Source organism: Bos javanicus, chromosome 3, assembly GCF_032452875.1.
Source record: "Bos javanicus breed banteng chromosome 3, ARS-OSU_banteng_1.0, whole genome shotgun sequence".
Taxonomy (NCBI): Eukaryota; Metazoa; Chordata; class Mammalia; order Artiodactyla; family Bovidae; genus Bos; species Bos javanicus.
The window spans coordinates 60,151,316-60,169,186 of NC_083870.1; the positions used below are offsets into that span (position 1 = coordinate 60,151,316).

A 17,871-nucleotide genomic window follows, 5' to 3' on the forward strand; every position below is an offset into this window, starting at 1 on the left:
AAAGAATAAAAGGAAATTATATTTAAAGAATTTAAGGAAAATATGATGGCAATGACACAACAAAGAGAATTTCAATATAGAAAGAGAAACTATTTAAAATATAAAAGTTATAGGCTTGGAAAGTACAATAACTCAGACTTTAAAACTCACTCCTTAAGCCCAAGAGCAGGTTGAGGTCAAAAGACTCAGACTCAGTCAGAACTTGAAGATAAATCAATAGAGATCATCCAGTCTGAAGAATACAGAGAACAAAAAACACGAAAAAAAAAAAAAAAAATGAACAGAGCCTCAGAATCCTGTAGGATATAAACAGTATCAGCATACATGTAATAAGAAGCTTAGAAGGAGAGAGACAAAGGGCAAAGAAAAAATATTTGCAGAAATAATGGTTGTCAATGTCCCAATCTGATGAAAAACATTAACCTTTAATTCAAGAAGTTCAAACAATGCCAAGTATGGTAAGCACAAAGAAATTCATACAGAGACACCTCATATTCAAGTTGTTAAAAGACAAAGAAAACATCTTCAAAGCAGCAAGATAAAATGACTAATTATATACAAGGGAAAGCAATATGATTAATGCTGACTTGTTCACAAAAATGAGAGAGGCCGGAAGGCAGTGGAATAACATATTCAAGGTGCTAAAAGAAAAAACCTTTTTACAATTCTTTATTCAGTAACACTATCTTACAAAAACAAAGGTGAAATAAAGATATTTCCAGATAAACAACAATTGAAGATATGTGTTATTAGTAGAAATAGTTAACAGAAGTTGTCCCAGATGAAAGGAGAAGACACTGGACAATACTCAAATTGACAGGAAGAAATAAAGAGTACTAGAAATGGTAAATATGTAAGTAAAAAACTATATAAACACATTTATCTTTCTTGTCTTAATTTCTTTAAAGATCTTACAATTGTATGAAGCAATCATTGTAACACTGCATTTCTAGGTTCATAAAAATATAAATGCAACGTGAAATTAATAACACAAAGCTGGAGAAGAAATGGAGCTATACTGGATCAAAGTAACTATATTTTACTAGAATAAGTCAATACTATAGCTCCACAAAATGGAGCTATACTGCATCAAAGTAGCTATATTTTACTTGGAGAAGGAAATGGTAACCCATTCTAGTATTCTTGCCTGGAGAATCCCATGGACAGAGGTGCCTGGCAGGCTACAGTCTATGGGGTCCTAAGAATTGGACACGACTGAGCGACTAAGCACAGCACACAGAATTAAGTCAATATTTTACTAGAATTAGTCATTAATACAATATTGGAGAAGAAATGGAGCTATATTGGATCAAAGTAGCTACATTTCCCTAGAATTAAGCCAATTAAGTAGATTCTGATAAGACAAAATGCATAATTTAACCCCTAAATCAATTATTAAGAAAATGTCTTTTAAAAATATAGTTTAAAAATCAGAGAGGAATTAAAACGGCCTCCTACAAGTATCCGTTTAACACAAAAGAAGGAAGAGAGGAAAAATAATACAAAAAGCCCTAAGACATATAGAAAACAAACAGCACATTGGAAGATGTAAATCCAACCATATCAATAACTACATTAAATGTGAATGGAATAAACAGATCAAAGGCAGAAATTATCAGAGTGTATAAAAAAGATATATATGCTGTCTACAATGGTCACGCTTTAGATTTTAATATAAAAACAGGATGCAGGTAGGAGAGAAAAAGATATACCATATAAAGAGTAACCATAAGACAGATGGAATACCTGTATCAGTATCAGACAAAATAGACTTCAAGACAAGAAATATTACTAAAGTTTAAAAAAAAAAAAAAAGGAAATTTCATAATAAAGGGCCAATAATTCTGGGAGATTTAACAATTAAAAATGTATAGGCACTGAACAAGAGTCTCCAAAATGCTAAAACAAAAATGACAGAATCGAAAGGAGAACTGAGTAATTCCACAATTACAGTTGAAAATTTAAATATTCCTCTCAATAATTCATGGAAAAAACAGAATCAATGGAATATAGAAAACGAATTATATAATTAAAATAACATTTATAAAACACAGCTTCTAACATCAGCAGAATACATTCTTTTCAGGTAGACATGAAAATTCTCCATTTAATCATATGCTAAGCAATATAACAAATCTCAAAATAATTGGAATGGAAAATATGATCTTTCATTATAGCAGAATTAAATTAGGAATCAACAACAGAGAGTAATTTTGGAAATACCAGCACTGGATTTAAATAACAAAGAAATCTGAAAGGAAATCAGAAATACACACACACATACACACACACACACACATATATAGGTGTGTGTGTGTGTGTGTGTGTGTGTGTATATATATATATATATATATATGTTTGGAATTAGAAAATATTTTGAACTGAATGGAAAAAACCTACAAGAAATCAACGTGCTTAGGATATAGATAAAGCATAGCTTAAAAGGAAATTCACAACTTTAAACCCCCCCCAAAAAGAAAGGTCTCAAATCAATTTAAGTTTCCACTTTAAGAAACTTAGAGTGAGCAAATTAAACCAAAACCAAAAAGATCACAGTAAAATTCAATGAAATGGAACATAAAAACAACAGAGAAAATGAAGAGACCAAAAGTCTTACTGATAAACTTTTACCTAGACTGACCAAAATAAAGATAAAACAAAACAAGACAAAATACTTAATTACCAAGGTCAGGAATGAAAAGATGACACCACCATTGATGCCAGAGAAATTAAAAGGATTATAAGAGGATACTATAAACAACTTCATGCAAACTATATAATTTAGACAAACTGAACAAATTCACAGAAAGAAACAAATTACCAAAATTAACTCAAGAAGAAATAGAAAATATAAAAATACCCAGAAACAAATAAAAATACTGTCAGTAATTAAACGTTTTCCCACAAAGAAAAGCTTGGGTCTAGATGGCTTTAATGGGGAATTCTATGAAACATTCAGAGCTATCATACCAACCTGACCCAAACTTTTTTAGAATATAAAGGAGAATCTAACTCTTTCCAACTTATTCTGAGACCTTATGCCAAAACTAGACAAAGATCAAAAGAAAATTACAAATAAATATCCATTACAGTACAAAAATCTTTATCATAAACTTAGCAAACCTAATTCAGCAGTATATAAACAAGACTATACACCAGGGCCATATAGGATTTATCCCAGGAAGACAAGGTTGTTTCAATACTGAAAATTAATTAATGGAATAGAATAAAATAATAATAGAATAAAAGACAAAACTACATAACATCTCAATGTATATAGCCGAATCATTCCACAAAATCCAATACCTGTGATAAAACCTCTCAACAAACTGTGACTAGAAGGGAATTTCCTCAAGCTGATAAAGGGTGAGTGTGCAGGTGAGGTGGGGAGGGGAACCCTATGGCTTAGATTATATATAAAGAAAGATAAATGTGAAAGATGGAATGTTTTTCCTAAGAATGGGAATAAAGCAAAGATGTCTGAACTCACCACTTCTATGCAACTTTGTACTAAAGGTTCTAGCCAGTACAACAAGGTAAGAAAAAGATATTTTAAAAAGATATTAAAGAAAAAAAATAATAAAGGTATACAAATAGACAAGAAAGAAAACTGTCTTTTTTTGTGGATGATTCTATATGTATAAAATTCTTTAGAATCTATAAATAACTAATAAATAAGGTAATCAATATCACAGGATATAATATATAAAAATCAATAGTATTTTAATATACTAGGAACAAATAATCCAAAAATGAAATTAAAAGAACAGCTCCATTCACAATGGTATTAACAGAAAAAAACTATTCAGGAATCCACTTTAACATGACTTGTTCACTAAAAAAAAAATGAAAAAGAAAACATTTCACAGAAATTAAAGAACTTCTAAATAAACAGAGAGTTATTTCATTTTCATAGGTTGTAAGACTCAGTATTTTTAAGAGAGGATTCTCCACAAATTAATCCATAGATTGAATGAAATGTCTATGAAAATCCCAGCAGGTCTTTAGAAACTGACAGGCTGACATTAAAATTTATATGCAAATGTAAAGGACCCAGAACAGCCAAAAAATTTTGGAAAAACAAAGCTTGAGGACCTACACTTTTTGATTTCAAAACATTGTTTAAAGTTACAGTAACCAAGACAGTGATATTAGCATAGCACAGATATAAATTGATCACTTGGAAAACATTGAAAATTCAAAAGTGAATCCCTCCATTTATGGTCAATTGACTTTTGATAAAAGGTACCAAGATGACTAATGGAGAAAAAAGTCTTTTCAACAAATGCAGTAAAAATTGGATATCTATGTGAGTAAAAAAAAGAAAAATAAAAACAAAACCCCAAACTCCACTCCATACCTCACACCATATACAAAACAACTCAAAAAATGAATTTCCAAATGAAAGCATAGAAAAAATCTCTCTATTACCTTGAGTTAGATACAAGTTTCTTTTTTTTTTTTTTGGATAAAGATTTCTTAATATTTGGTACCAACAGTACCATCAAGAGAAAAAATTATAAACTGGACTTGATTAAAACTACAAACTTTTGCTCTTCAAGGATATCTTTTAAGAAGATAAGACAAGGGGATTTCCCTGATGGGCCAGTGGTTAAGAATCTGCCTTGCAATGCAGGGAATGTGGATTCGATCCCTGGTCAGGGAAATGTGTCCCACATGCCTCAGAGCAACTAAGCCTGTGCACCACAACTTAAGACATGCCACCAATGAGGAGAAAATAATTGCAAGTTATCTATTTGGCAAAGAACTTGTGTTCAGAATTTATAAAGAACTTTAAAGAGTTGAAATAGGAAAAACACCCTCAATTGGGCAACAGATTTGAAAATATATTTTTCCGAAGTAGATACACCAGTGATTTATAAGAACATGAAAAAATGCTCATTATCATGAATCCTTGGAAAAATACAAACTGAAACCATAATTAACTGCTAATTCACACACAACAGAATGGCTAAAATAAAAATGACTGATGATACCAAGTGTTTTTAATAATAATGTGAAGAAACTGTAACCCTCCTAACATTGTTGATGGGAATATAAAATATTAAGCTTCTCAGAAAAATAATTCAGAATTTTCTTAAAAAGAGAAACATAAATTTACCATATAACCCAGTAATGCTTCTAGATATCAACACAAGAAAGAAAGCATGTCCACCCAGTCTTGCATGCAGATAGATACAGCAACACTATCCAAATAAACCCCAAACTGAAAACAGACCTAATGTTCATGTTCATCAGTTGCCGAACAGATAAACAGAAAAACAGATGTTATATCCACACAACACAGTATCATAAATAAAAAGGAACCAACTATTGATATATTCCATAACATGGACAAACCTCAAAAGCATTATTATAAGTTCAAGAAACCAGAAACAACAGATTACATATACTGTCTAATTCCAGTTTTATAAAACAGTCAGAAAAGGAAGTCCATGAAAGTGAAAGTCGCTCAGTTGTGTCTGACTCTTTGGGACCCTATGGACTATACAGTCCATGGAATTCTCCAGGCCAGAATACTGGAGTGGATAGCCTTTCCCTTCTCCAGGGGATCTTCCAAACCAGGGATCAAACCCACGTCTCTCGCATTGCAGGCAGATTCCTTGCCAGCTGAGCCACAAGGAAAGCCCAAGAATACTGGAGGGGGTAGCCTATCCCTTCTCCAGCACATCTTCCCAGGAACTGAACTGGGGTCTCCCGCATTGCAGGCGGATTCTTTACCAACTGAGTTATGAGGGAAGCCCATGATCAGTGTTTGTCTGAGGCTGAGGTGAAAGTGCGATTGATTGCAAAAGAGCACAGAAGAACTGTTGGCAGTAATGAAAATGTTCTAAAGCTGAATTGTAATGATGGCTGCATTTTTCTTATAAACTTACAGAAAGATTTTACAGAACAGTGATCAAGAATATGGGCCCTGGATTCAGACTGTCTGGGTTCAGATTTTATCTTGTTAGTTATGTTACCTTGAGAAAACTACTTTACCTCAATGTATTTCAGTCTCTTCATCTATAAGATGTTAATAATAATAGAATCTATTTTATTGGGTTTTTTTAAAGCATTACATAAACTAATATACGCAATGTGCTTAGAATGATGCCTGACAGTAAATAAATGTTGCATGTATACATGTAATAATGTATTGTTATTGTCATAATAATATTGTCATATACATGTAATAATGTATTATACATGTAATTATATATTATACATGTAATTATATACATGTAATAATGTATATGACAATATTCTACCCTGGAAATGTGGGAGTGGAGTGGTATGAATCGCTGCTATTTTGCACAATCAGAACTAGAAAATATACTGTATAATACGAATGAATCTCCAACCCAAGCAGATTATCATGTTGATTACTAAAGATAATGCTCTATTCAACAACTAAAACATGTCTCTCAGACCATTTGCTAATAATTGACCAATTTTGAAAAGGAGGAAAGTTTCTGATAAACACTAACATAAAAAAGAAAATAAAGCACACAGTGTACCAGAAAATTATACTATAGAATTTAAACATGTCTTCTCTGAATACTGAAAAAAATTATTTAGTCATTTAGCATAAAATTTTTTTTTAATTGAAAGATTATTGTTTTACAGAATTTTGTGGTTTTCTGTCATACATCAACAATAATGAGCCATAGGTACACTCATGTCCCCTCCCTCCTGAACCTCCCTCCCATCTCCCTCTTCATCCCAACCTTCAGCCTGTCACAGAGTCCCTGTTTGAGCTCCCTAAGTCATACAGCAAATTCCCACGGGCTATCTATTTTACATATGGTGTTGTAAGTTTCCATGTTACTCTCTCCACATATCTCCTGTTCTCCCTCCTCCTCTACCCTCATGTCCATGGTCTGTTCTCTATGTTTCTCCACTGTTGCCCTGGAAATAAGTTCATCAGTACCATCTTTCTAGATTCCATATATATGTTAGTATACTTCACTCTGTGTAATAGGCTCTAGGTTCATCCACCTCGTTAGAACTGACTCAAATGTGTTCCTTTTTATGGCTGAGTAGTACTTCATTGCAGAGAAGGCAATGGCATCCCACTCCAGTACTCTTGCCTGGAAAACCCCATGGACGGAGGAGCTTGGTAGGCTGAAGTCCATGGGGTCTCGAAGAGTCGGACACGACTGAGCGACTTCACTTTCATTTTTCACTTTCATGAATTGGAAAAGGAAATGGCAACCCACTCCAGTGTTCTTGCCTGGGGAATCCCAGGGACTGGGGAGCCTGGTGGGCTGCTGTATATGGGGTAGCACAGAGTCGGACACGACTGAAGCGACTTAGCAGCAGCAGCAGTACTTCATTGTATGTATGTACCACAGCTTTTTTATCCGTTCATCTGTCAATGGACATCTAGGTTGCTTCCCTGTTATAGCTGTTGTAAATAGCGCTGCAATGAACACTGGGGTACATGTGTCTTTTTCAATTTTGGTTTCCTCAGGGTATAAACCTAGGAGTGGGATTGCTGGGTCATATGGTGGTTTTATTCCTAGCTTTTTAAGGAATCTCTATACCATCTTCCATAGTGGCTGTTTCAGTTTACATTCCCACCAGAAACGCAAGAGTGTTCCCTTTTCTTAGCATCCTCTTCAGCATTTATTGTTTGTAGATTTTTTGATGATGGCCATTCTGACTGGTGTGAGATGGTATCTCATTGTAGTTTTAATTTGTATTTCTATAATAATGAGTGATGCTGAGCATCTTTTCATGTGCTTGTTAGTCATCTGCAGGTCTTCTTTGGAGAAATTTCTCTTCAGGTCCCCTTCCCACTGTTTGATTGGATTGTTTGCTTTTCTGGTATTGAGTTGTATGAGCTTGCTGTATATTTTGGAAATTAATTCTTTGTCAGTTGCTTCCCTTGCTATTATTTTCTCCCATAATGAGGGCTGTCTTTTCACCTTGTTTGTAGTTTCCTTTGCTTTGCAAAAGCTTTTAAGTTTAATTAGGTCCCACTTGTTTATTTTTGTTTTTATTTCCATTACTGTAGGAGGTGGGTCATAGAAGATCTTGCTTTGATTTATGTCGAGTGTTCTACCTATGTTTTCCTCTAAGAATTTTATAGTTTCTGGTCTTACATGTAGATCTTTAATCCATTTTGAGTTTATCTTTGTGTGTGATGTTAGGTAGTGTTCTAATTTCACTCTTTTGCACATAGCTGTCCAGTTTTCCCAGCACCACTTATTGAAGCTGCTGTCTTTGCCTCATTGCATATTCTTGTCTCCTTTGTCAAAAATAAGGTACCCATAAGTGTGTGGGTTTATCTCTGGGTTCTCTATCTTGTTCCATTGGTCTATATTTCTGTTTTTGTGCCAGTACCATACCGTCTTGATGACTATAGCTTTGTAGTATAGACCGAAGTCAGGAAAGTTGATTCCTCCAGCTCCATTCTTCTTTCTCAAGACTGCTTTGGCTATTTGGGATCTTTTGTGTTTCCATGTGAACTGTGAAATTTTTGTTCTAGTTCTGTGAAAAATGCCATTGGTAATTTGATAGGGATCACGTTGAGTCTGTAGACTGCATTTGGTAGTGTAGTCATTTTCACACTGTTGATTCTTCCTACACAGGAACATGGAATATCTCTCCATCTGTTTATGTCATCTTTGATTTCTTTCATCAGTGTCTTATAATTTTTCTGCATACAGGTCTTTTGTCTCCTTAGGTAGGTTTATTCCTAGGTATTTTATTCTTTTTGTTGCAATGGTGAATGGGATTGATTCCTTAATTTCTCTTTCTGATTTTTCATTGTTAGTATATAGGAATGCAAGTGATTTCTGTGTACTGACCTTGTATCCTGCAACTTTGCTGAATTCACTGATTAGCTCTAGTAATTTTCTGATAGTTTCTGTTGGGTTTCTATTTATAGTATCATGCCATCTGCAAACAGTTAGAGTTTTACTTCTTCTTTTCTGATATGGACTCCTTTTATTTCTTTTTCTTCTCTAATTGCCATAGCTAGGGCTTCCAAAACTATGTTGAATAATAGTGGTGAGCCTGGACACCCTTGTCTTGTTCCTGATCTCAGAGGGAATGCTTTCAGTTTTTCACCACTGAGAATAATGTTTGCTGTGGGCTTTTCATATATAGCCTTACTATGTGGAGGTAGGTTCCTTCTATGCCCATTTTTGAAGCATTTTTATTATAAATGGATGCTGAATTCTCTTGAAGGCCTTTCCTGCATCTATTGAGATGATCATATGGTTTTTATCTTTGAATTTGCTAATATGGTGTATCACATTGATTGATTTGTATATATTGAAGAATCCTTGCATCCTTGGAATAAACCTGACTTGATCATGGTGTATGAGCTTTTTAATGTGTCGCTGAATTCTGCTTGCTAGAATTTTGTTGAGGATTTTTGCATCTATGTTCCTCAGTGATATTGGCCTGTAGTTTTCTTTTTTTGTGTTGTCTTTGTCTGGTTTGGTATCAGGATGATGGTGGCCTCATAGAATGAGTTTGGACATGTTCCTTCCTCTGCAATTTTTTGGAAGTTTCAGAAAAATAGGCATTAACTCTTCTCTAAATGTTTGATAGAATTCCCCTGGGAAGCCATCTGGCCCTGGGCTTTTGTTTTTTGGGAGATTTTTGATCACTGTTTCGATTTCAGTGTTTGTAACTGGGTTGTTCATAATTTCTATTTCCTTCCCAGTTCGGTCTTGGGAGGCTGACCTATTTTAAGAATCTGTCCGTTTCCTCTAGATTGTCCTCTAGGTTGTCTCATATTCTCTTATGGTCTGTTATATTTCTGTGTTTTCTGTTGTAACCTCTCCTTTTTCATTTCTAATTTTGTTGATTTGATCTTTCTCCTTTTTTTCTCTTGATGAGTCTGACTAGTGGTTTGTCAATTTTGTTTATCTTCTCAAGGAAACAGCTTTTAGTTTTATTAATCTTTGCTATCTGCTAGTCTTAGGTATTCTTTTTTTTTTTTTTCCATTTATTTCTGCTCTAATCTTTATGATTTCTTTCCTTCTGTTGACTTTGGGATTTATTTGTTCTTCTTTTTCCAGCTGCTTTAGATGTAGAGTTAGGTTGTCTATTCAATGCTTTTCTTGTTTCTTAATGAATTACTGTATTGCTATAAACTTTCCTCTTAGAACTGCTTTTGCTGAATCCCTTAAGTTTTGGGTCATCATGTTTTCATTGTCATTTGTTTCTAGGAATCTTTTGATTTCTTATTTCTTCAGTAACTTTTAGTAATGTATTGTTTAATATCCATGAGTTTTTATTTATTGCAGTTTTCTTTTTTTTCATGCAGTTGATATCTACTCTCACAGCATTGTGGTCAGAGAAGATATATGATACAATTTCAATTTTCTTAAATTTATTGAGGCTTGATTTGTGGCCCAAGATGTGGTCTCTCCTGGAGAATGTTCTATGTGCACTTCAGAAGAAAGTGTATTCTTCTGCATTTGGATGGAGAGTCCTGAAGATATCCATTAGGTCCATATGGTCTAATGTTTCATTTAAGGTTTGTTTCCTTATTGATTCTTTGTTTTGATTATCTGTCCAATGGTGTAAGTGGGGTGTTAAAGTCCACTACTATTATTTTGTTACTGTCAATTTCCCCTCTTATGCCTGTTAGTGTTTCCCTTATGTATTGAGGTGCTCCTATGTTGGGTGCATAAATATTTACAATTGTTATGTCTTCTTCTTGGATTGATCATTATGTACTGTCCTTGTCTCTTATAACATTCTTTATTTTAAAGTCTATTTTGTCTGAAATAAGGATTGTCACTCCAGCTTTCTTTTGCTTTCCATTTGCATGTAAGATCTTTTCCATCCTTTTACTTTCAGTCTGTATGTGTCTCTAGCTCTGAAGTGCGTCTCCAGTAGGCAGCATGTATATATATATATATATATATATATATATATACGGGTCTTGTTTTTATATCCATTCAGTCAGTCTGTATCTTTGGTTGGTGCATTTAATCTGTTTACATTTAAGATAATTATTGATATATATGTTACTATTGGCATTTTCTCGATTGTTTTGGGTTTGCTTTTGCAGTTCTTTCCTTTCTCTTGTGTTTACTGGCTATGTAAGTCCCTTTAGTATACACTGCAAAGCTGGTTTGCTGGTGCTAAGTTTTCTTAACTTTTGCTTATCTGTAAAGCTTTTGATTTCTCCATGAATTTTGAATGAGATCTTTGCCAGGTATAGTAATCTTGGTGGTAGATTTTTCTCTTTCAGTACTTTAAATATATCTTACCATTCCCTTCTGGCCTGCAGAGTTTCTGCTGAAAGATCCACTGTTAATCATATGGGTTTTCCCTTGTATGTTACTTGTTGCTTTTCCTTTGCTGCTTTTAATAATCTTTCTTTGCATTTAGCACTTTTTTAATAAACTTCAAACTTTTTATTTTGTATTGGGATGCAACCAATTTGAAACAAATTCTGAAAGAATACAGTACATGTGTATCTGGGACAGAATTTAATACAAAAGTCTTAAAATGGTTATAACAATTCTCTACATTTGTTCTATAAAATATAAATATAATGAAATGCACAAAGATTTAGCTACAAAGATGTTTATCACAGCAGTTTTTTTATAAAACAGCAAAAAATTAAAAGTCTAGATAGCTAGTGATGGTATAAATTGTGGTACATCCTTAAGACTGAATACAAAAAAGCCATTTGTACTGTAGAACAATCTCTATGATAAGGCAAAATGTTATGACATATGTATCAAGAGATTCCAATTTACAGTGGAAATTTGTGTACCTATGCATAAAACAGATATGCATAGAACAAGGTTATCTTTTGGTAGGATTGCATGTGATTTTTTACTTTGTTCTTTTCTACAGTTTGAAAATTTTCTCCAATGAAGGCATAATATTTGTAATCAGATAAAGTGTTTCTCAAACTTTAATGTGCATATCAATCAGCTAGGTAATCTTATTAAAGTTCAGATTCTGACTCACTAGATCTAGATCTGGGCCTGATTTTTAACAGGCTCCTGGGTGATGCTAATGCTACTAGACTGGGATGAAACTTGAGCAAGACACTATATAATATTACATACTCAGTCTTCCTTCTATAACCATGTAGATTATGAAGATCACAATAGAACAATTTTTTAGAGAAAGCTTGTTACTGTAAGACTGTAGTGATATTTAATGTTGGTCTAACAATTCAACATTAACTGAGAAATACGCTGGCAATACAAAAACAAACTGACAAATTCTATGCCTTTTAGGAGTTTAAAATCAAATAGGGGAGAGAGGTAACTTGAGGACTAATGTAACATAATTTTAATACTATATAATTAAGCATAACAGAAGTGAGTATAGATGTTATAGAACACAGGAAGAGATCATGAATTCTAAAAAGGATAAACATCAGAGGAACAGAATGCTTCAGTGATTTTGTTACAGAGATAGTATGTGAGCAGAGGCTTAAAGTAGGATATATCCCCATCATTGGCAGTAGTAGGAAAAGGAAATTCCAAGTAGAAGAAACACCTTACATTGTTGTTATAATGGGATTCCACCGTCTGACTACTCGTTATCATGTTCACATAGTGGCCAAAAGTGTTAGTTCTGCATAGCTAATTATTAAGAGAAATGCAAAAATCAAAACCACACAAAGCTATCACCTCATGCCTCACAGAATGGCTATAATCCAAAACGTACAAATAACAAATGTTGGAGAAGATATGGAGAAAAGGAAAGTCTCGTAAACTGTTGATGGGCATGTAAACTGGTGCAGCCACTAGGGGGAACAGTAACTACCATATGATCCAGCAATTCCACTCTAGGGTATATATATCCAAAAACATTTTTAAAAATGAAAATAATAATTCAAAAAGATACATGCACCCCAACTTTCATAGCAGCACTGTTTACAATAGCCAAGACATGGAAGCAACCCAAATGTCCATCAATAGACAACTGGAAGGTATGGTATATGAACGTGTGTATATATGTGTGTGAATGTGTATATGTGTGTGTGTATATATATATGTAGGTGTACATGTGTATATAAAATATATATATAAATATAAACATACATAATACTCAGCTACTAAAAATAATGAAATACTGCCATTTTCAGTAGCGTGGATGGCCCTAGAGAATATTATGCTTAGTGAAGTAAGTTAGAGCAAGACAAATATGACTCACAGACAGAAACAGACTCACAGACATAGAAAACCAACTCACAGACATTGAAAATAAACTTGTGGTTACCAAAGTAGAGAGGGAAAGGGTGGGCACAAATTAATGGTATGAGATTAACATATGCAAATTACTATATATAAAGTACAGAAGCAACAAGGATTTAATGTACAGCACAGGGAATTATACCCAGTATCTTGATAATGGAATAGAATCTGCAAAGAGCTAAAGCAGTTATAATAGACCAGTTTAGGCAGTTTTAACTTTCCAAAGTTCATACAGTCTTTAAGGCAGTTTACTCCCATGCTTTAGTGCAGGGGTCTCCAACCTCCAGGATCTAATGCATGATAATTTGAGGTGGAGCTGATGTAATAATAATAGAAATAAAGTGCACAGTCAGTGTAATGCACTTCAATCATCCTTCCCCCAGTCTGTGGAAAAACTGTCTTCCCTGGTGCCTAAAAGGTTGGAGACAGCTGCTTTAGTGTACTATATCTGTATCTTTGTAACTTCTAAGCTAAAAGACCTCCCACATTATCTTTTCATCTACTTTTTTCATCTGCAATATTCCACTGCTTCTTGGTAGTAATTAAGTTTTTGAGGATTTACAATATTATAGCCTGAAAACTAGGCTATGGGAAAAATAAGATTGAATTATTACCCTCAAAAACAAGAGCAGAAAGAGCAAACATACAGACAACATAGTAGTCAAGGAACAATGAAATAGTAGCTTAAAAATGTATAAGTAACTTTCTGTGGGAGTTTAGCACTGAAGAAGAAATTAGCATTAAGAAGAAGATGGAGCTTTCAAGTATACTGAAGAATGAATTTTGAGACTCAGAGGAGGAAAAGGTGACTGCAGCCATGAAATTAAAAGACACTTACTTCTTGGAAGGAAAGTTATGACCAACCTAGACAGAATATTAAAAAGCAGAGACATTACTTTGCCAACAAAGGTCTGTCTAGTCAAGGCTATGGTTTTTCCAGCAGTCATGTATGGATGTAAGAGTTGGACTATAAAGAAGGCTGAGCGCTGAAGAATTGATGCTTTTGAACTGTGGTGTTGGAGAAGACTCTTGAGAGTCCCTTGGACTGCAAGGAGATCCAACCAGTCTTCCTAAAGAAGATCAGTCCTGAATGTTCACTGGAAGGACTGATGTTGAAGCTGAAACTCCAATACTTTGGCCACCTGATGCAAAGAGCTGACTCATTTGAAAAGACCCTGATGCTGGGAAAGATTGAGGGCACGAGGAGAAGGGGATGACAGAGGATGAGATGGTTGGATGGTATCACCAACTCTATGGACATGAATTTTGGTAAACTCTGGGAGTTGGTGATGGACAGGGAGGCCTGGCGTGCTGTGGTTCATGGGGTCGCAAAGAGTTGGACACAACTGAGCGACTGAACTGAACTGAACTTAGCTCTGATTCTATCTGAAAAAAAATCCATATACAAAATTGCTCATTTGTTCAATACAGTATTTTTATCTAAACTTCACTAATATGGATTTGTATCTGCCAGAGAAATAACCCATCAATTCACAGGAAAGAATATGTAAAGTATTTGATGGTATTCATCTATTCAGTGCTTAAAGTGTTGCAATTAGACATTAAATATATAAAGTCCGACATTTAAAATGTGCAAAACTTCCATCAAGTTCAGCATTGTATAACTCAACACACCATTTATGATCAAAGGAAGATTTAGAAGCTAACCTTAACAAATTTGCTAGAAAGAAAACTCAGTGGAATGTCAATATTCCCTTTCATTCTGAGTTAGAATAAAAAGAATTCCTTCATGTTTTTGTTTTGAACTTCATGTACTTATATGTTCATGGAATCAGCTGTTAAATATTTATGTTATCAAACAGGAATTCCTGTTACTTTAGTAGTAAAAGATAAAACACATTTAAGGCACCTGGAAACCACTATATGGCCTTTATTTTTTGTTTCTTCTTAAATTTAATGTCATTGAAGAATAAAGAAACCTGTATTAAAATTGTTACATTTCATATATGCCTAAATTGATCATTATAATCTTTACTCAATAGTTCAGAAACCTAATTTTTAATAAAATTAAATGTAGTTTCTGTGCTTATCTTATTTCCTAAATATAACTTTTGAAACAAGCATACTCAGAGAGCTTATCAGCAGGAGATATTACATTCTTTTTTCTTATCAAACAAATCATGCAAGTAAACTGTTCTAAATAGCATAAAGAATGTAGTTTGCATGAAAACTGCATACTGTCAAAGTGCCTTCCATAACTCACACTATAAATGAGTAAAAATTTGCGTTTCCACCAAAAATAAACCTTGGAATTTTGAAACAAAAGGATTCCTCTGTTTCTGTTGTATCCTTATTTTCTCCTCTACATTAAAACATTTCATAATAGGAAACCAGAACTCCATGCCTACCATACTCATCACTACATATATACAATTATTTTGTCTATGATATTCTGGGATATGAAATAGAAAGTGAAAGAATGCTTGATTAATGAACAGTCACTCTTTAAGTATTTCTTATATCACATCTATTATTTGAATGGCTACAAAGTTTGTACTTCATTTCACTGTGCACACACAGAAGTCGCTTAGTCATGTCCGACTCTTTGCGACCCCATGGATTGTAGCCCACCAGGCTCCTTGGTCCATGGGATTTTCCAGGCATGAATACTGGAGTGGGTTGCTGTTTCCTTCTCACTGTGCACTATGATCCTATTATTTTGTGACATCACAATAAAGAAAAATGTTAACAGCATTTTATTTGTTTCTCCAAAAGAAATCATAGTTCCTGATATTACCTTCAATTGCTAGATTTTAATATGTGTCTCAGAAAGTGTTATAAGCCCCACCCATTTTTTTTAAATGTTGAGGGTACAGCTCAAACACAACTTTTCATTATTAAAAGCCCATGACATTCATTATTTGTGACACATTTACTAAATACCCTCTATTTGTAGAAATAGGGGCTAGTGTACTAATCCAGTGCTGTCCTCATTCCTCATTGAATGTTTAATTAAAAGATCCCTGAAATGCATAAAAATGATTTCCAAAAGGCCTTAGGAGACTGCAATTTAACAGAACAGGGCTAGTAGAATGAACAGCAAACTTTTGTTGCTTGGTAAATTTTAATAATGTACTCCTATTTCAATATTCAACAGTTCATTACCTTGAAGATATTTGCAATTTCTCATTACCAACTTGCTACATAGTAAGGATTAATTATAAATCATCAAAATCTCTAGAAGGAAAAAAAGTACAAATACATGTTTTTTACTTTCTCCTTAATATAACTTAAAGGTAAAAAAAATTCTGATGTGATTAAAAAAAATTCAAATAAGCTTCCGTGGAACTATGAAGCTACTATATAAACAAAGGTATCGATTCTGCAAGCCATTCTTGTTCTGTTGTTGCTTTTTGAGCTGAGTTTTCTTAACTGCTATGGAGTATATAAACAGAAAGGGCAAAACCTAGTGCTATTTGGTGATCAAAGACACTAAAAAGCACCAAGAGTAATTCTATTGTTCCTTTAATCAGAGGGACAAAAATACTGTGAGGAAGGTCCAAGGTGAGATGTGAAATGGCAGCATTGGTATTGTTTATAATTGAAATGTATCCTTTAAAAATTGCATGTCACAAAAAATCATTACGTATCACCATTTCAGCCAAGCAGTAAGTCCAAACACTTTACCATGTCTGGAAAGAATGTGATGCATGCATAAACAAGTACCCTCCACTATAAGAAAGCTTCTGATATTTTTAATGTTATAAATGTAAGATTTCACATAGAATACATAGAGTAATCATAGTATGCTTTCATATTATAAATCCTGCTCGTTAAACTAAAGTAACTTTTACACATGCATTTAAAAATAAAATATGGCAAACATAATAAAAATTTAATTATAAATTCAAGGGTTCTTTTACCCCCTTTTGAATTTTAAGGCTTAAAATGTATGACATTTAAAAAAATAAACTGATTATCTCTCAAATGTAGGCATTTCACTTTTACATAAAAACAAAAAATAGAAACAAAACTATAATACACACTAGAAATTTAAATCTTGCAGAAAATTTTCCCACTGATACTCAATTTAACTGATTGTATTTAAAACAAAACCATGAGCTATATGATTCAGCTCAATTTATAATCAAGTTTTTGTGGATTTTTTTCAACTTTACCTTGCAAAATATATTTGTGCAAATTACAAAAAAGACAACTAAAAAACACCCCCATAGTTCTCTGAGTGATTCTAAAACTCCAATTAGTATTTTAGCTTCTAGTTACAATGTATCAAAAAACAAAAATAAAACTTACTTGATCTGTCCCATAAGGCAGTATGTTCAGAGAAATGAAGGCTGTCATTTTCCAGAGCTGTTTTCTGATCATGTGCAGTACCTTTGGAGTGTCTATGAAATAATCGGCTAGCAAAACCTTCCAATTTCTGAAGAGCAGTAGTACCTGTATATTGGTTACAGGGTACTTCTCTGTAAGCTGCCATTCATGTGTATTTACACTTAACTTATCGTAACTGAAAATATTTCCAGAAGGAGCTCAACAACTACTTACACAGAAGCTAAGAGCTATGCATGTGTCAAACTTCCTGTTTGCAGAGTATTCAAACCACTACTGCTGTTCTGTTTCCTGTTAATATAAAACAGCACATTACTGAGCCTTAAAACTGTCCAACTAGAGATGAAGATTTTAAAGACTT

At 33.6% G+C, this 17,871-nt stretch overlaps 1 protein-coding gene across 2 annotated transcripts in view; it reads right to left on the reverse strand.

Moving 5' to 3' along the window:
* PRKACB (protein kinase cAMP-activated catalytic subunit beta) overlaps window positions 1-17,871 on the reverse strand; it is a 142,214-nt gene that overhangs the window by 70,683 nt on the left and 53,660 nt on the right. The window contains exon 1 of one of the 2 annotated variants that reach the window (XM_061411448.1): window positions 17,475-17,848. The exons of the other annotated variant lie outside the window; for it this stretch is intronic. Coding sequence (XP_061267432.1) covers window positions 17,475-17,658 — 184 coding nt within the window. The 5' untranslated portion in view covers window positions 17,659-17,848. Of the gene's footprint in view, window positions 1-17,474; window positions 17,849-17,871 lie in introns of those variants that run through there. 2 annotated transcript variants of the gene reach the window in all.